General features: G+C 39.1%; 1 protein-coding gene across 50 annotated transcripts in view; it reads right to left on the reverse strand.

The window, feature by feature from the left end:
* Window positions 1-17,024, reverse strand: part of STAU2 (staufen double-stranded RNA binding protein 2) — a 368,761-nt gene that overhangs the window by 210,012 nt on the left and 141,725 nt on the right. For all 50 annotated transcript variants that reach the window (XR_016235741.1, XM_070075214.2, XM_070075206.2 and 47 more), the window contains 3 exons: window positions 11,302-11,461; window positions 9,674-9,781; window positions 7,163-7,375 (listed from right to left, as the gene is read on the reverse strand). Coding sequence is in view for 49 of the 50 variants with exons in the window: in XM_070075214.2 (XP_069931315.1) it covers window positions 7,163-7,375; window positions 9,674-9,781; window positions 11,302-11,461 (481 nt within the window). In the remaining variant the exon portion in view is untranslated. The remainder of the gene's footprint in view (window positions 1-7,162; window positions 7,376-9,673; window positions 9,782-11,301; window positions 11,462-17,024) is intronic.

Consider the following 17,024-nt stretch of genomic DNA (forward strand, 5'->3'; position numbering starts at 1 on the left):
GTAAAAAAGAATAAAGTATTGCTACATGCATGAAAATGAAAGAATTTCAGAAAAATAATAAGTAAAAAAAAAGAAACAAGCACAGAATAACTCATATAGTATTATATAATTTATATAAAGCCCACTAAAACTATAAAACACTGATGAGATTAAACAAGATCTAATAGAGGCACATGATGTTCATGGACCAGAAGATTAAATATAGTTAAGATGGGTTTATAAATGTATGCATATTATCAAAAATAGTATACTTTAAATATGTACTGTTTAATACCTCAACAAAGCTCTTTTAAAAATATAACCAGCTAATGTATTTTTGAAAAACAAACAGGATGGGGATGGCATTGTAGCACAGTGGGTAAGCTGCTGCTTGCAATCTGGCATACCATATGGGTACCAGTTCAAGTCCCAGCCATTCCACTTCCAATCCAGCTCCCTGCTAATCCACCTGGGAAAGCAGCGGAAGATGCCTTCCTGGGCCCCTGCACCCATTGCACCCACATGAGAGACCTGAAAGAAGCTCCTGGCTCCTAGTGTCAGCCTGGCCTAGCCCCAGTCGTTGTGGCCATTTGGGGGTGAGCCAGTAAATGGAAGATTTCTCTGTCTCTCCTTTTCTCCCTCTGTAATTCTACCTTTCAAATAAATAATCTTTAAAACAAAGAAAAGAAAAATAAGACTAAGGTAGGAAACGGTGACACAAAACTAATGAGAGTGGTTGCCTGTGGGAGAAAGCATGAGGATGCGACTGAAAAGAGGTTTATGCAGAGCTTCAACCTCATTGAAAAATGTTCTGCACTTGAGTTGGGCAGCAGCTCGCTCTTACCATTTAATTAGTATGCTTGTCAATTCATATACAAGAGTATAAATATAAATATGTTATGCATGCATTACTACTTAAATACAAAACCCCTTTGTAAATCAAGTACTCTGCATGTGAACTAATTTTCTTCATATATTTTTCCTAGAAATGAAGGTTTGTATGTTGTCTGTAGCCGAAACTTTCCTCTAACCTGTGAAAATTTATTCTTATGCAGCTAGTAATTTAAGGATAATCACTATGCTACAGACTATACGTTACACTGAACTTACATAAGAGTTAGCTTTCCCCTGTAACCACTGGTACTCAGAGTCAGTACTGACAACATCTACTTAGGTGCCACAGGTACAGCCTCCAAGTCAGACCCTTCAAGGTCTTTTAAACTATGTTTAGGATTTTGGACTTTTTCCAAAGAGCACCATTTAACTACTAAAAAGAGAGGCACAGGCAGGCAGACAAGTGTCTGCAAAATATTATACTTTTTAAAAGATAATTTGTCAAGAGTATTTGTAGGGAGGCCAATTAAAACTTTACTGTAGCTGTTGAGACAAGAGACGATTTTGAGCTGGACCAAGACAATGGCATTAGGGATGGAAAGAAAGGACATAACTGAGGAAATATTTAGGCAATGGAACCAAAAAGACTTAATGATTTATGGGATCTCAGGGGTAGGAGAGAAGTGAAAAATGACTCCCAGCTTTTTGTGTCAGCAGATGGATGGTGGTGCCAGTCACTTCCACTAAGTTAAGGAATGCAGAAAGAAAAAGGGGTTTAAAAGGGAACATGATGAGTTTTGGAAAGAGTCTGACATGCCTGTGAAATATTACATGAAGATGTCTAATAGGCAGTGGATAACATAAGAGAGTACTGAACCCCTAGAAGAAGAGCAGCCTAGTGAAAGACCAAGAGGAAGAAGACCAAGAATTTCACTACCACAGTGGTTAGGTAGGGGGAGACAACACAGCAGAGGAGATCTTGAGCTTTTAATAAAATACTGGTTTCTACTTCAATTTATATGCCCCAAAATAAAAATAAGTCATCCAGAGAGTGAAGAAGGAACAATGAGAAATAAATAGCAATGATAATTAGTAAGTCTAAGAGCCCAGTGAAAAGATAAAGACAAGCTTTCAGTCTGGCTCCAGAAGGAGTACGCCTTGCACATGAAGATGTTCAAATAAATATGTATTTCCAATGGTATGTTGTCATCATTCCTGTTTAATTTGACTCTCTCATAAGAATGTCTGTAATTTCCAGAGAAATTGTTGTTGGCATGGATTCCAATGACAAAGAATCAGATGCATAAATCCAATCAAATAAAGAAACCAAGTCATTTTTATTGTTCTCAGAATTCCATCATTTTAACTACTTGCTACCTTGACAATTAAGTTATTCCTTGGACTTCAAGTCTTAGATTACCAAACTACAAACTGGTAAGTATTGTCTGGTAATAGTTGAGAACAAGAAATCTTATCTAGAGCCGGCGCCGTGGCTCAATAGGCTAATCCTCCACCTTGCGGCGCCGGCACACCGGGTTCTAGTCCCGGTTGGGGCGCCGGATTCTGTCCCGGTTGCCCCTCTTCCAGGCCAGCTCTCTGCTATGGCCAGGGAGTGCAGTGGAGGATGGCCCAGGTGCTTGGGCCCTGCACCCCATGGGAGACCAGGAAAAGCACCTGGCTCCTGGCTCCTGCCATCGGATCAGCGCGGTGCGCCGGCTGCAGCGGCGGCCATTGGAGGGTGAACCAACGGCAAAGGAAGACCTTTCTCTCTGTCTCTCTCTCACTGTCCACTCTGCCTGTCAAAAAAAAAAAAAAAAAGAAAGAAATCTTATCTATAACACTGAAAGACTTCTTTGAAGTCTTATCTTATGGAAGAAAACTACATTTAAAATAAAAAGACAATAAAGGATATAAACCCAAAGATACTATCAGGGCAGTCGTACAAGTTTACAGGGTAACACTACAGAGTAAATCTCAAACTCTGAAAGAGGTACACGAATAACCAGTTTCAACTGGGAACCATAGTCAGGCTTGACTGGATCCAAAATATATCTTTAAGGGGCCAGTGCTGTGGCGTAATGGGTAAAGTTGCCACCTGCAGTGCAGCATCCCATATGGGTGCCGGCTCAAGTCCCAGCTGCTCCACTTCCAATCCAGTTCTCTGCTATGGCCTGGGAAAGCAGTAGAAGATAACTTAAGTTCTTGGGCCCCTGCACCCGTGTGGGAGACCTGGAGGAAGTTCTTGGCTCCTGGCTCAGATCAGTGCAGCTCCAGTCATTGTGGCCATCTAGGGAGTGAACCTGCAGATGGAAGACCTCTTTCTCCCTGCCTCTGCCTATCTAAAACTCTGCCTTAAAACAAATAAATCTTTTAAAAATATATAACCTTAAATAGAGAGGGCCTCATCTGTAAGATGAGGATAACAGGTCCATCACAGAGTGATCAAGAGGGTCACATGAGACAAACTATTATTATTTTAAATAAAACCAAGGCAAATCATCGAATAGTTTCTCTTTTTCTACTGAATATAAGGAACTGAAGGCCACAAATGTGTAAGTCATACAAGGAAGTGAGGAAAATGCTCAAAATCAAGATACTGTTCCAAGCTGATCCATTTATTGACACATTATAAGCATGATCATCACACTTAAAATTTATCTACATTCCATTTCATTATATGCATGTTGCTTTCCACAAAGAATCACATTTCAGAGGACATCAATAGGCTGATTTTACATAATGCCAAGTGTGATGCACGTGAGGACAAAATGCAAGGAAAGTGGGGGAGGAGCACGGGTAGTTTCCCTCAAGAGGCCAATTTTAAGCTGAAATCAGAGTGCTGAATGGGAAGGAAGTTGTGGAACAAGATGCTTATAGACTGTAAATAGTAGCCAATAACCCGGAATTCAAAATGTGTCTCTTGTTCCCCACTTCTAGGAAATACTACTTAAACAATAATGTGCTCCTAACAGCTATACTTAAAACAAAAGTCAGATTTTCATCCCACTACAGAAACGCAGATTGTCTCCAGCATGATAACTTATTATTTTTAATTCATTAAGATTAGACTTAGCTTAAAAGAGCAGGGGGAAGTTATAGATTTATAGTTAGCTACAGATTTTATACATTAAAAAATGTAAGTAAATAAAGCATGGACACATTCATCTACATATGAAATGTGACAGAATTAGATAGAAAATATCACTACTTAATATTTAGTGAGTACTTACTATTTCCATTATTACTACTAATAATCAGTAATAATTACTAATGTATTCTGAGCATTTTTCAACTCAGACTTAAAACAATCTTATGAAGCAAGAACAATGATTATTCTCACTTTATAAGTGAAGAAATGAAGGATTAGGAAAGCTAAGTAACCTCATCAGGTTCACAATCAAATTGGACTCCAAAGGCCATGCTCTTCATGCTCAGTCCTACTCCCTGCTGTGTGGTTAGAGCTCATGAATGAAAGCCAGGCCTCTGGCATCACGGCGATGCGTGTGTGGTGAGTGGATCTACTTGGCATTTACTTTCAGTCTACCTTTCCTGTGTCTGTAGTTCTTACATATGATGTAGAATGCTGTATCAGGGCACATTAAACACACATTTTCTTCAAAATGAAGTCAAATCAGTATTCCTTTATATAAAAAAAACAAGTTTCTTATGTATTTGTATATCTATGTATGTATGTGTTTTTAAATAAAGAAAACCTCCACCAGATCACTGCACGATCTAAATGAAAGAAAAGTCAGCAAAGATGAAATACATTTCTGGCTGGCGCCGCGGCTCATTAGGCTAATCCTCCGCCTAGCGGCGCCAGCACACCGGGTTCTAGTCCCGGTTGGGCGCCGGATTCTGTCCCGGTTGCCCCTCTTCCAGGCCAGCTCTCTGCTGTGGCCAGGGAGTGCAGTGGAAGATGGCCCAGGTGCTTGGGCCCTGCACCCCATGGGAGACCAGGAGGAAGCACCTGGCTCCTGCCATTGGATCAGTGTGGTGCGCCGGCTGCAGCACGCCGGCCGCGGCGGCCATTGGAGGGTGAACCAACGGCAAAGGAAGACCTTTCTCTCTGTCTGTCTCTCTCACTGTCCACTCTGCCTGTCAAATAAATAAATAAATAAATAAATAAATAAATAAATACATTTCTTATCGTTAATCCTTGATTTGCAGAGCCTGATCAGAAATCTGTTGAGTAAGTAAGGCTGGCAGATAACTGAAACACTGACAACTTAAAGCTTTCTCTAGAAAGAGCTCTAGCTCCATGCAGATCGAGTACTCACGGACACTGTGCTGCTCTACACGCTAACTCAGCTCATTCCTCTGACTTTTGTCTTTTTTTTTCCTTTTAATGTAAATAAAATCTGATCCAATAAAACAAACAGACACAACATCCTGAAAAGCTGTGTGCTCTGTATTCTTCTTTGGCAAGGTATATACGCATGAATGAATGGAAATAAAATAATAACCATCTACCTCATAATGGATGTTATGAGGATTAACTGTAATAAAGCACGCAAAGCATGGGGCCTGCTTGGCACAGACAGTGCTGCTGCTGCTGTCACTGCTATTACTATTACTCAGTGACTGCTCTGCAGCTTGCTACCATTTCATGATCTGGTGAGAAGTTACTGTAAAGCAGTGGTCTCAGCAGAAAGGACATGGGATGAGAGACCAGAGTTCAGTTTGTTCCACTACAGCTGAATAAAAGTAAGCAAATTTTCTCAACCTGTTTTGCAAAAATTTTTAAAACAGGAGATAACATTATCCACCTTACAGGTCATGATGAGGATTATATTACAAGTAACACCAACAGAAAATCACTTTTTAAATTTTAAAAAGTACTGTAAGTTTCTGAGATAATCATTTGGATGAACATACAGGTACAAAGATATTTAAAAAAAACAAAACAGGGGCTAGCACTGTTGCACAGCAGGTTAACACTCTAGCCTGAAATGCCAGCATCCCATATGGGCAGAAGTTTGAGATCTGGCTGCTCCACTTCCAATCCAGCTCTCTGCTATGGCCTGGGAAAGCAATAGAAGATGGCCCAAGTCCTTGGGCCCCTGCACCCACATGGGAGACCTGGAAGAAGCTCCTGGCTTCAGATTGGTGCAGCTCTGGCAGTTATGGCCAACTGGGGAGCAAATCAGAGGATGGAAGACCTCTCTCCCGTCCAAGTACTAACCAGGCCCGACCCTGCTTAGCTTCCAAAATCAGATGAGATTGGGCGTGTTTAGGGTGGTATGGCCGTAGACTGTAAGACCTCTCTCTCTCTGCCTCTCCTCTCTCTGTGAAACTCTGACTTTCAAGTAAGTAAGTAAATAAACAAATAAATAAATAAAGAGAGGGAGAGGGAGGGAGAGAGAGGGGAGGGAGGGAGGGAGGAAACAAACAAACAAACAGTGAATTACAGGGCTATTTAAAGCTAATTGGACCTGAGCTCAGATTTAAATCTTGGACACTGTGAAAAAATAAATCACTCAATCAATCAATCAAACAAATCAGAATTGTCATTAACTTATAGTCACATGTCCTGCCCTGATTCCAGGATTGTATATAATTTACAGGTGCAAGGACTTGCCTTAAGGAACACTTTTTTATCCACAGCTGTGATAACACAGTCATGTATCACTAATCAACCAAGGTATGTCCTAAGAAATATCACCAGGCGATTCTCCTTATGGTGCATACAGTGTATTTCCACAAACCCAGATAATACAGCTGGTTGCACACCTAGGATTGAAGCTACCACATGGACCTAGGTACAACATATCACTGTCCTGGACACTTTAGGCAACTGTTTAACAGTAAGTAAAAGATAGAAGTAAATGCCGGCGCCATGGCTCACTAGGCTAATCCTCCGCCTTGCAGCGCTGGCACACCAGGTTCTAGTCCTGGTTGGGGCGCCGGATTCTGTCCCGGTTGCCCCTCTTCCAGGCCAGCTCTCTGCTGTGGCCCGGGAGTGCAGTGGAGGATGGCCCAAGTGCTTGGGCCCTGCACCCCATGGGAGACCAGGATAAGTACCTGGCTCCTGCCATCGGATCAGCGCGGTGTGCCGGCCGCAGTGGCCACTGGAGGGTGAACCAACGGCAAAGGAAGACCTTTCTCTCTGTCTCTCTCTCTCTCACTGTCCACTCTGCCTGTCAAAAAAAAAAAAAAAAAAAAAAAAGATAGAAGTAAAAATACACACAAAAAGTACAATAAAAATATGAGCCAATGGGCATTTTTCTGCTCCATTATAATCTTATAGGACCACCATCATATATGTGGTCAGTCACTGACAAAAATGTCATTATGAGGTGCATGATAGTACTTCATGGTAAACTCACCAACTTTTACAAGTACTTACCTTCACTATTGTTTTAGGGCGTTTTTTAAAAAATAATTTTGGCTTTTCCACTACAGGAAGAGGTGGAAGTTTTTTAAGCTCCTGTAGGACAGTGGTTGCAGCACGCTTCTTGGAGAGTTTTTTGCTATTTCCCTCTCCTTCTGCAGAGAACTCTCCCACCGACACTCGTGTAACAAAGCTTTTCATATGTGGTGGCCCACTTTCTTTAATAACCTATTAAATGCAAGTGAAATATTAAATAACACATAAGCACTAAGATGTGTTCTCATACTCTATTTTTGATACTCACATCCACATAAAATGATATTAAGAATTATGCCAAAATTACAATATCTCTTTTAAAAAGCTAGTATGAAGGTACTCTATCTGGACGACTCATTTCTGACACTTCTGATGCTTAATGAATTGAAGTTAAAAGAAATCTAACCAAACACATTCAATTCATAATCAAAATTGCTTTTATGATTTTAAAATAGACAATTCTAGTTATGGTTTCCTTATGTTTTATAGAATATAAAATTAAGAATAAAAATACGGTATTAGCTACCATACTACATAAGCCATCTTGAATGACAATTTATATATCATTGTGTACATATACAATTTTCTCCTATGTAACAGTAAAACTTACTCGGGGACAAGGACTCTGTAGTTACAACTCATAAAACTGTCTATGAAAGTCTCATAAAGGCAGCTGACAGATAAAAATAAATTTTGATACAGACCTCAGAGGCTGTTTTACTGAAAGAGATCTTTACACTTGTGACACAGTCTTAAAAAGGAGGCTGAGACAACATAAAAATAACTAGCTTTCTGGAGTACTGAATTATGAATCCATTAGCTTTGAATGCTCTTAAACACTGCTTACTGCATTCTTTTAAACTACGCCAGCGTTTGGAGAAAAGATGCCTTCCAAAACCTGACTACAAAGACTTTAGCCTCCTTTAGAAGTCTGATCTGTAAAACAGAGTTATTTCACCTTAACAGTATATTGAAATCCTGTCTTCTAATGTTGAGTACTAATCAGGAAAAGAAATGAAACAGCACAGTTTCTTGATAACATTATTAAGAATAAAGAATTCATCATAAGCATTCTTCCTGAGTGATTTAGGTTTCCTGCTTTAAACACCAAAGCTGTTTATTTTAACTACTATGATGGACATCCTCCTTAATTAGAAAAACATCTATATTTTACCAACAATAGAGAATGCTCTATCCTTAACCTTTTTTTACTGTGTACATTAGATCATATCGTGTATATTAAATATTCTGTACTAAGGCCCATTAAAGTCCCCTAGGACTTCTATAACTTGCCATACTGTCTGTACCTATTCATTGTAGCCATTTTCCACAATTTTTGGGTTTATACAGCATCTTTTAATAGGTTTTCTACCTTTTCCCCATCATTTCTTTCTGGGACCAATAGGCTTTAAAGAACAACTCTTACTGCCTTCCTCATTTTGCTCCTTTCAGTCTGTGACGGGTTAGAATTTAGTAACTTGTCAGACCCCTATCCAAGAAGGAAAGCATGCAGTCTCTCATTCCAGGTCAGAAGATCCTGCCAATGAGTCAGATGTGGGAACTTTCTAGTAGGTAAGTGTCACACAATTTGAAGAAGAAGCTTCCTGAAGGATAAAAACTTAGCTGGTTTCTGTCTACTTTCTAGATAAGAGTCATGAAATTAGTGACTTCTTAACAAGGGAGACATTCAGGGTCAGAGTTGTGAAATAGTGGGCAAAGCCACCATCTGTGATGCCAGGACTCCATATGGCGCCAATTCAAGTGTTGACTGCTCCACTTCTGATCCAGCCCCCTGCTAATGAGCCTAGAAAAGCAGCAGAAGATAGCCCAAGGACCTGGGCCCTTGCACTAACGTCAAAGACCTGGAAAAAGCTCCTAGACCCTGGCTTCAGCCTAGTCACTGAGGCCATTTGGGGAGTAAATCAATGGATAACGTACCTCTCTCTCTCAAGTAAATCTTTACTTAATTAGTTAATTTAAAAGTTGCCTATAAAGTTTCATACAATTTTATAAACATATGTCTCATATTTTTCCAGTTATAGGGAGGTGCTTCATTATCTCTCAGTGACTCATTAGTTAAGATTAAAGTTAAGTATATTTTAGCCTTCAGCCAACTAAAAGAAATTGGATATTAACATGTATGTTACTAAATATTAATCTGAATATTTTTAATTTGATCCCCTTTTAAACATCAAACCCTACAGGGTACTACAAATTATCTTATACCAGAAAATAACTTTCAGGATAAAAACTGAAATATCATGTATACAAATATCTTAATACAGAAAAGACAAAAGAGATCAGCAGAAATCCATGATGTTACCATCACTTCTACTTTCCCTAGCACCTGTACAATTTCACGACAGTGGGATTGTATATAAAGAAGCACATGAACTCTTGCAGAGCTCTAGCGTACTCGTTAATGTTGCTGGCTTACTGAAAATAACCAGAGCAGGGAGTAAAACTGGAAGGTCTCTAGTGAGCACGTACCTCAAAACTGACGGGCATATTTCGCTTCAGAGCAATTTCAAACACTAAGCTGATCTCAGATTTATTTGCGTCTTTGTCATCATCCACTTCTTTTCCAGATTCGCCATTCTACATCATAAAAAAAAATAGGGTAACACTGAATCTTGATTCTCCAACAAACCTCACATAATCAAGATTATTACTTCACATCCATAATCAAGACGGTCTATCTAAAATACAGTAAGAAACAGCAAAGCATAGACTGTATCTAATGCATTCCTGTGGAACCACAGTACATCTAGAGCTTTGCTGACAAAAAGTCTGTTACTTGGTTTTTAGTTTTTTTTCCTTGAAGGAGAAGCATTTAATGCTCTTTTGGGAATCTTTTATTCAGTCACATACTACTCTGAGTTTATCTTACATCCGTAGACCCTGTTCTATTTTAGAGATCCCCACCCTCCTGCCCACACACAATTTCCCCACTCATATTATATCCTGATTGATGAAAATTAAGTTCTAGAAAGAGCACAGGACCCAAACCAGGATGTTGGAGCTCTGTGTCCACACTGGTATTAACTCATTTATTCATTTTGTAACACATATCTCTAGAGGACCTCACATATACTAAACATAGTCTAAGTATTAGAGATAAAGGGACAGTATTCCTGCTGTCAAGAAGCTTATTATATAGTGGGGAAACATACAAAGAGTTAAAATGAAAATATATAAAGCAGAAAAAAACCACCAAAGTTTTCCATTAAAATAAATCTCAAAGCAGGAAGACCAATGGGTTTGGAGAAAGGAGAATTACAAACGTTGAATTGTAGAGTTTGAAATAACTAAGTGCATAAGAAGGTGACTATACCATCAGACCTGCCTGAACTGGAGATGCTATTTTGAAGGCTATGTAGAAAGCAGCTGAAGCCATGAGAATGGGTAAGATTACTCAAGAGGATCTGCAATATCCTCCTGTGTAAAACAAAGTGGATTCATCTCTTTAAATCCCTTAATTATAGATTAACAGAATGTTATCTATGCTCAAAAAAGGTGGTATTAAATGCAACCCACAGGGGCAAACACATTTGATGTGGTGACCTGTTTCAAGTTCTGGCTCTGCTCCCAATTCTAGCATCCTGGAATGTATACCCTGGGGGCAGGAGATGATGGTTGGGCCCCTGCCACCCACCTAGGAGACTCAAATTGAGTTTCTGGCTGCTAGCTTCAGCCTGGCTGAGTCCTGTCTGTTGTAGGCATTTGGAGAATGAACCAGAGGATAGAAGATCTCTGTTTGTTTGTTTGTCTGTCTCTCTCTCCCACTCTCTAGGTCTCAGCCTTTCAAAAAAAACATTTTAATGCAACACAAACGAATGTTATTTCTGATTCTTATACATATCCCAAATGAGTTTCTGGGAAGTGAACTCCAGAGGTGAACCAAAGTTCTCAAACATAAAGTCATCCTGGCAGTAACACGTGAACCTAGTATGGGAGACAGGAAGTCTGAGAAGAAATTCTCGGCAGATCATCACTCTAGTATTCTTCCCTAGCAGAACAGATTACCTCTTTTATTTATTAAGTGCATTTATCTGTCTTCCCAATAATCTTACTGGGGAAGTATGTAACAGAGACTGCCTCATGCAGCAGTACCACACCTGAGGTGATTTTTCTGGAATAGGTTCGTTCTGCAGTGCTTGGAGGGCTTTCATTGCAGCATTGTGTCTAGCAGCTTGTCGAGTCTTTCCTTCACCAAAAAATTCATTATTTCCTACAGTCAGCTGAACATAGAAAATCTTAGGCATTGGGCAATGATACCTAAAACAAGAAACAAAAACAAATAAGAAAAAAAAAAATGAGAACAAAAGTTCAATAAAACTACAATATTTGTTTCATTTTAAATGACACCAACTATATAATGTTCCATACCCTTATTAACCCTAATACAGTTTTAATTTCATCAACATATTTGTAAAAGATAAAATGTGAGTCCATAAATTTATAGACAATAGTATATATCAATCTATGAAAAGTAGATATAGAAGACAAAATTAAACAAAAATTGATCCAGTACCATCAAATTACTAGAGAACATTAGAAAAACTCTGCAAGACATTGGCATAGGCAAAGATTTCTTGCAAAAGACCCCAGAAGCACAGGCAATCAAAGCCAAAATAGACAAATGGGATTACATCAAGCTGAGGAGCTTCTGTGCTGCAAAAGAAACACTTAGCAAAGTAAAGATGCAACGGACAGAATGGGAAAAAGTATTTGCAAACTACACAACTGATAAAGGGTTAACATCCAGAGCTATAAAAGCTCCAGAAATTCAACAACAAAACAAACAATCCAGTTAAGAAATGAGCAAAGGACCTGCACAGGCATTTTTCAAGAAAGGGAATTCAAATGGCCAACAGATACTTGACAAAATCCTCAGGATCACTAGCCATCAGGGAAATGCAAAACAAAACCACAATGAGGTTTCACCTCACTCCAGTTAGAATGGCTTTCATACAGAAATCAAAAAACAACACATGTTGGTGAGGATGTAGGGAAAAGGGTACCCTAATCCACTGTTGGTGGGAACGTAGATTGGTACAGCCACTGTGGAAGAGAGTATGGGGATGGCGCCGCGGCTCAATAGGCTAATCCTCCACCTAGCAGCACCGGCACACCGGGTTCTATTCCCAGTCGGGGCGCAAGATTCTGTCCCGGTTGCCCCTCTTCCAGGCCAGCTCTCTGCTGTGGCCCGGGAAGGCAGTGGAGGATGGCCCAAGTGCTTGGGCCCTGCACCCCATGGGAGACCAGGATAAGTACCTGGCTCCTGACTTCACATCAGCGTGGTACGCTGGCTGCAGCACGCCAGACGTGGCGGCCATTGGAGGGTGAACCAATGGCAAAAGGAAGACCTTTCTGTCTCTCTCTCTCTCTCACTATCCACTCTGCCTGTCAAAAAAAAAAAAAAAAAGAAGAAGAAGAAGAGAGTATGGAGAAACCTCAGAAATCTGAATATAGGCCTGCCATATAAATCAGTCATCCCACTCCTGGAAATTTACCCAAACCAAAAGAAATCAGCATATGAAAGTGTTATCTGTACTCCCATGTTCATTACAGCACAATTCACAATAGGTCAGATATAGAATCAACCCAGATGTCCACCAACTGTTGACTGGAAAAAGAAATTATGGCATTTATACAGGACGAAGTACTATTCAGCTGTTAAAAAAAAAAAAGAAAGAAAGAAAGAAAAAAAAGAAAAGAAAATGAAATCCATTCATTTGCCAAATGGATGCAACAGGAAACCATTATACTTAGTATAATAAGCCAGTCCCAAAAGAAAAAAACAGATAGCATATGTTTTCCCTGATCCAAGGTAACAACAGAGTACCTAAAATGTAATGTATTGGAGTGAAATGGACATTTTGAGATGCAATAATTGTTTACAGCCCCCGTCTCTTCTGTTGAAGAACAGTGTTGTTGTTTTTTTCTTCATACTATTTGTTGAACACTTTTACTTAGTGTAGGGTTAACTTTATAATCATTAAGTAAACTGAAAGTAATCTTTTGTAAAAATTAAGAGTGGGAATGGGAGAGGGAGGAGGAAGAAAGGTTGGACCGTGGGTAGGACAAAGGGTAGGATGGGAAGTATCACTATATTCCTAAATCTGTATATAATAAAATACATGAAACTTGGATAACTTAAATAAAATTTTAAACAATTGATCCAGTAAACATTATTGATATTGCAGATGACTTCTTGGTAAGTTTTCAGATTTTGGCAGAAGTGAGACAAATGGTATATTGTTGAGGACAGGGAAGCCACTCCTGCCTAGAGACAGGAGGCCTGTTTACGTGACAACATGCAGATTACTATGCTTTTAGAAGATACTTATAATCAGAAACATGGGAGCAATGAGATGAACTGAGTACCATGCAAAGCAGTAAGGAAATCAGAACCAACATAAGAGATAACAGGAGTTTAAGCCCATTCTAAATTCCTATTATCATAACAAAATATATTTAAATAGAAATTGAAAATTTTGGTAGGTTGGTGTTTAATAAGAATGAGGTAACAAGGTGTGGCTAGAAAGTGGTAATAATTGGGTGGGAGGAGACGCTGTAATAAGAGGGAAGAAATCAAGGAGAAAAAATTAAGAGGACATGCAATAAAAATCTGTTAATTCAACAATTATAATGGGATGCCTTTTATATAACAAGGTACTACGACAACGAATAAAACACACATTTAGGGGGAAGACAGACAATATGGTAAGTATGCAGACTATCTGGCATGTTAAGAGATCCATGTAAGAAAAAATAAAGAGGAAAGGGTTCTGAAGTGTCAGGGAGGTGGGTTTTAGATAGGGTGGCCAAGAAAGGCTTACTTGAGAAGATGACAGGTGTGTAAGGACCTAAAGTAAATGAGGCAGAAAGCCATGAAAGTATCTAGGACAATACATCTTATGACAGAGGGAACACCAAGTCAAATGCCCTAATGCAGGAGAGTGCCATAATGTTCACGTCGCTAAGATGAGGCCTGTCCAGCTATAGAGTCGAGGGAATGAGGAAAAGAAAACTAGGAGATGAGAAGTGGCCACATGCCACATAGAAGAGACACAACCTTATTTACACTGGTAAGGAGCATCTGACTATGAAGTCAGGGAATGATGGTGGAAGCTAGGAGGCTACTGTACCAATCCAGGGAAAAGGTGATGGTGGTCTAAACTAGCAGCAGTGACAAAGTGATGTTATTGGATTCTAGATGAATTTTGAAAGTAGAGATGATGGGTTTATCTAGTGACTGAGTATGGAATATTAAAGAGCAGTCACAGATGATCCCAGGGTTTATCCTGCAAGATGGAGACACTGAAAATTGGGGGAAAAATGGCTTTGCTAGTGATAGATACCAGCAGCTCTGCTTTGGAGATGTTAAATTATTGCATCTATTAGATGCCCAAATGAAGATGTCTTTATGAGTCCAGACTTCAGGAAAAACTAAGGTAGAGACAAACTTTGGGAAACATCAATATATGTGGTATTTACCAGGGGATTCCAATTCAATCCCATCAAGGTGGCATGTACCAATGCCATCTCACTAGTCCAAGTGATCAATTTCTGTACACAACTGATCATAATGAAAGGACTAAGAGTCAAAGGGATCACATAAACAAGTCTAGTGCCTGCTAATACTAACAGATAGAATAAATAAAGGGGAGAGAGATCCAACATGGGAAGCAAGATACACAGCAGACTCATAGAATGGCAGATGTCCTAAACAGCACTCTGGCCTCAGAATCAGCCCTTAAGGCATGCAGATCCAGTTTAAAAGCCCATGAGAGTATTTCATGCATGGAAAGCCAAGACACTCTGGCTGGCAAAAAAAAAAAAAAAAAACCAACAACAACAACAAACCTAAATGAAAGATCTCCACGAGTGAGATCCCAGTGGAAAGAACAGGTCTTCAAAGAAGGAGGTACTTTCTCTGAAGGGAGGAGAGAACTTCCACTTTGACTATGACCTTGTCTAAATAAGATAAGAGTCGGTGAACTCAAAAGGCTTCCATAGCCTTGGAAACTCATGACTGGAGCATAGGGAGATTACTGATGCCATAAACAGGAGTGTCAATTTGTAAAAGTCAACAACAGGAGTCACTGTGCACTTACTCCTCATGTAGGATCTCTGTCCTTAGTGTGCTGTACATTGAGATTTAATGCTATAACGAGTACTCAAACAGTATTTTTCACTTTGTGTTTCTATGTGAGTGCAAACTTTTGAAATCTTTACTTAATGTATACTAAACTGATCTTCTGTATAAATAGAAAATTGAAAATGAATCTTGATATGAATGGAAGGGGAGAGCGAGCGGGAAAGGGGAGGGTTGCGGGTGGGAGGGAAGTCATGGGGGGGGAGCCAATGTAATCCATGAGCTGTACTTTGGAAATCTATATTCATTAAATAAAAGTTAAAAAAATCAAAAAAAATATATGTGGTACTTAAAGCCTTAAGACAATGAGAACTATGGAAGAAGGAGTGAGAGGAAGAAAACCAAATAAGCCTGACACACGTTCTGAAGGCCAAATGGGGAAAAAGCGTATCAAGAAGGAAGGATAGATTGTTGGTAGCTAATGCTACTCTTAAGCAAAATGATGACTGAGAAACAAGACCACCGGATTGAGTAACTCAGCAAAATGAATAGGAATGAGTTTGATAGGATGGTGGAATTAAAATTGCAGTGCTGAAAAATTAAGTTAAAAATCACTCCAGTGCTGGAAAATGTTTGTTTCCAGGCAAAAAAAAAAAAAAAAAAAAAAAAAGCCAACTGAGGTCCTAGTGTATTTTAGATCATTACTGGACATTCAACTAGTGGTGCTCTATATTCAACCCAAGATAAATTGGACAGCACCCATAGTGTAAGAATTCACTGGGCAGATGGGACTAATCAATGAAGGTTTACTGAAGGTGAAGGACCAGAGATGTAGATCAGTCCTGAAGATGCAGATTCCAGAGGCAATAATGGAAACCATATGAGAGGATAAGCACCTGGAAAGGGTAAGTGTAAAGGAACCAAAAACAGAGCCTAAGGCTGAGCTCTGATTGATGCCTCTGATCAAAGTGCAGGGGAAACAATAGACGCCACAAAGCAGATCAAAGAGAGTCAGAGTCAGAACAGAAATTACAACACAATGTTAAGGAAAGGGATAATCAATGGTATCAAACCGAATGGAGAAACCCAGAGTAAGAAAAAAGAAAAAGTTGGTGTTTTAAATTAAAATCAATTTTCTTGGCCTATAGTTTCCTACTAATTTGTCTTAAGAAAAAGCATTTTTATTATATGTCATACATTCTCATTTTTAATTGGCAAATGTAAAAATGTTGAAAGAAAAAATCACTTTCACTGAAAGACTATTTTTAACACTCAAAGACATTTTAAAAGCACTGAACAATCATTTTGTTCTTTGTACTAAAGCACACAATTTCCTATTACCTATTTATTTTAAATCCCTTTAATGCAGAAATATCAAGAATAATCTGAACAATGCCGCTTATCTTCACTTTGTGTCCCACACAATTCAGTTTCCCAACTCCACAGAACTTTATGCATATTTTTAATTGGTTCTACTATAAAACTTTAAAACAGACAACTTGAAACTAGAAATTTACTCCTGATCTGAGATCTTACATGGCAAGCTTTCACTGTAGAGCAAATGTTTACAATTAATTATAAACTTCTGAAAATAGAAGTCCTCAACTGGAATGCTAACAGACCTTTAACTACAGTAGAGGGAGTGGGCGCCACTATAATCACTAAGGCCTGCTGACAATTACAAAACTCATTTCGGTTTGCCACAGAGACAAACAAAATTTCTGTTCATTATAACTT

The sequence above is a fragment of the Oryctolagus cuniculus genome, chromosome 6, assembly GCF_051225735.1.
Source record: "Oryctolagus cuniculus isolate XC-2025 breed Fujian yellow rabbit chromosome 6, ASM5122573v1, whole genome shotgun sequence".
Taxonomy (NCBI): domain Eukaryota; kingdom Metazoa; phylum Chordata; class Mammalia; order Lagomorpha; family Leporidae; genus Oryctolagus; species Oryctolagus cuniculus.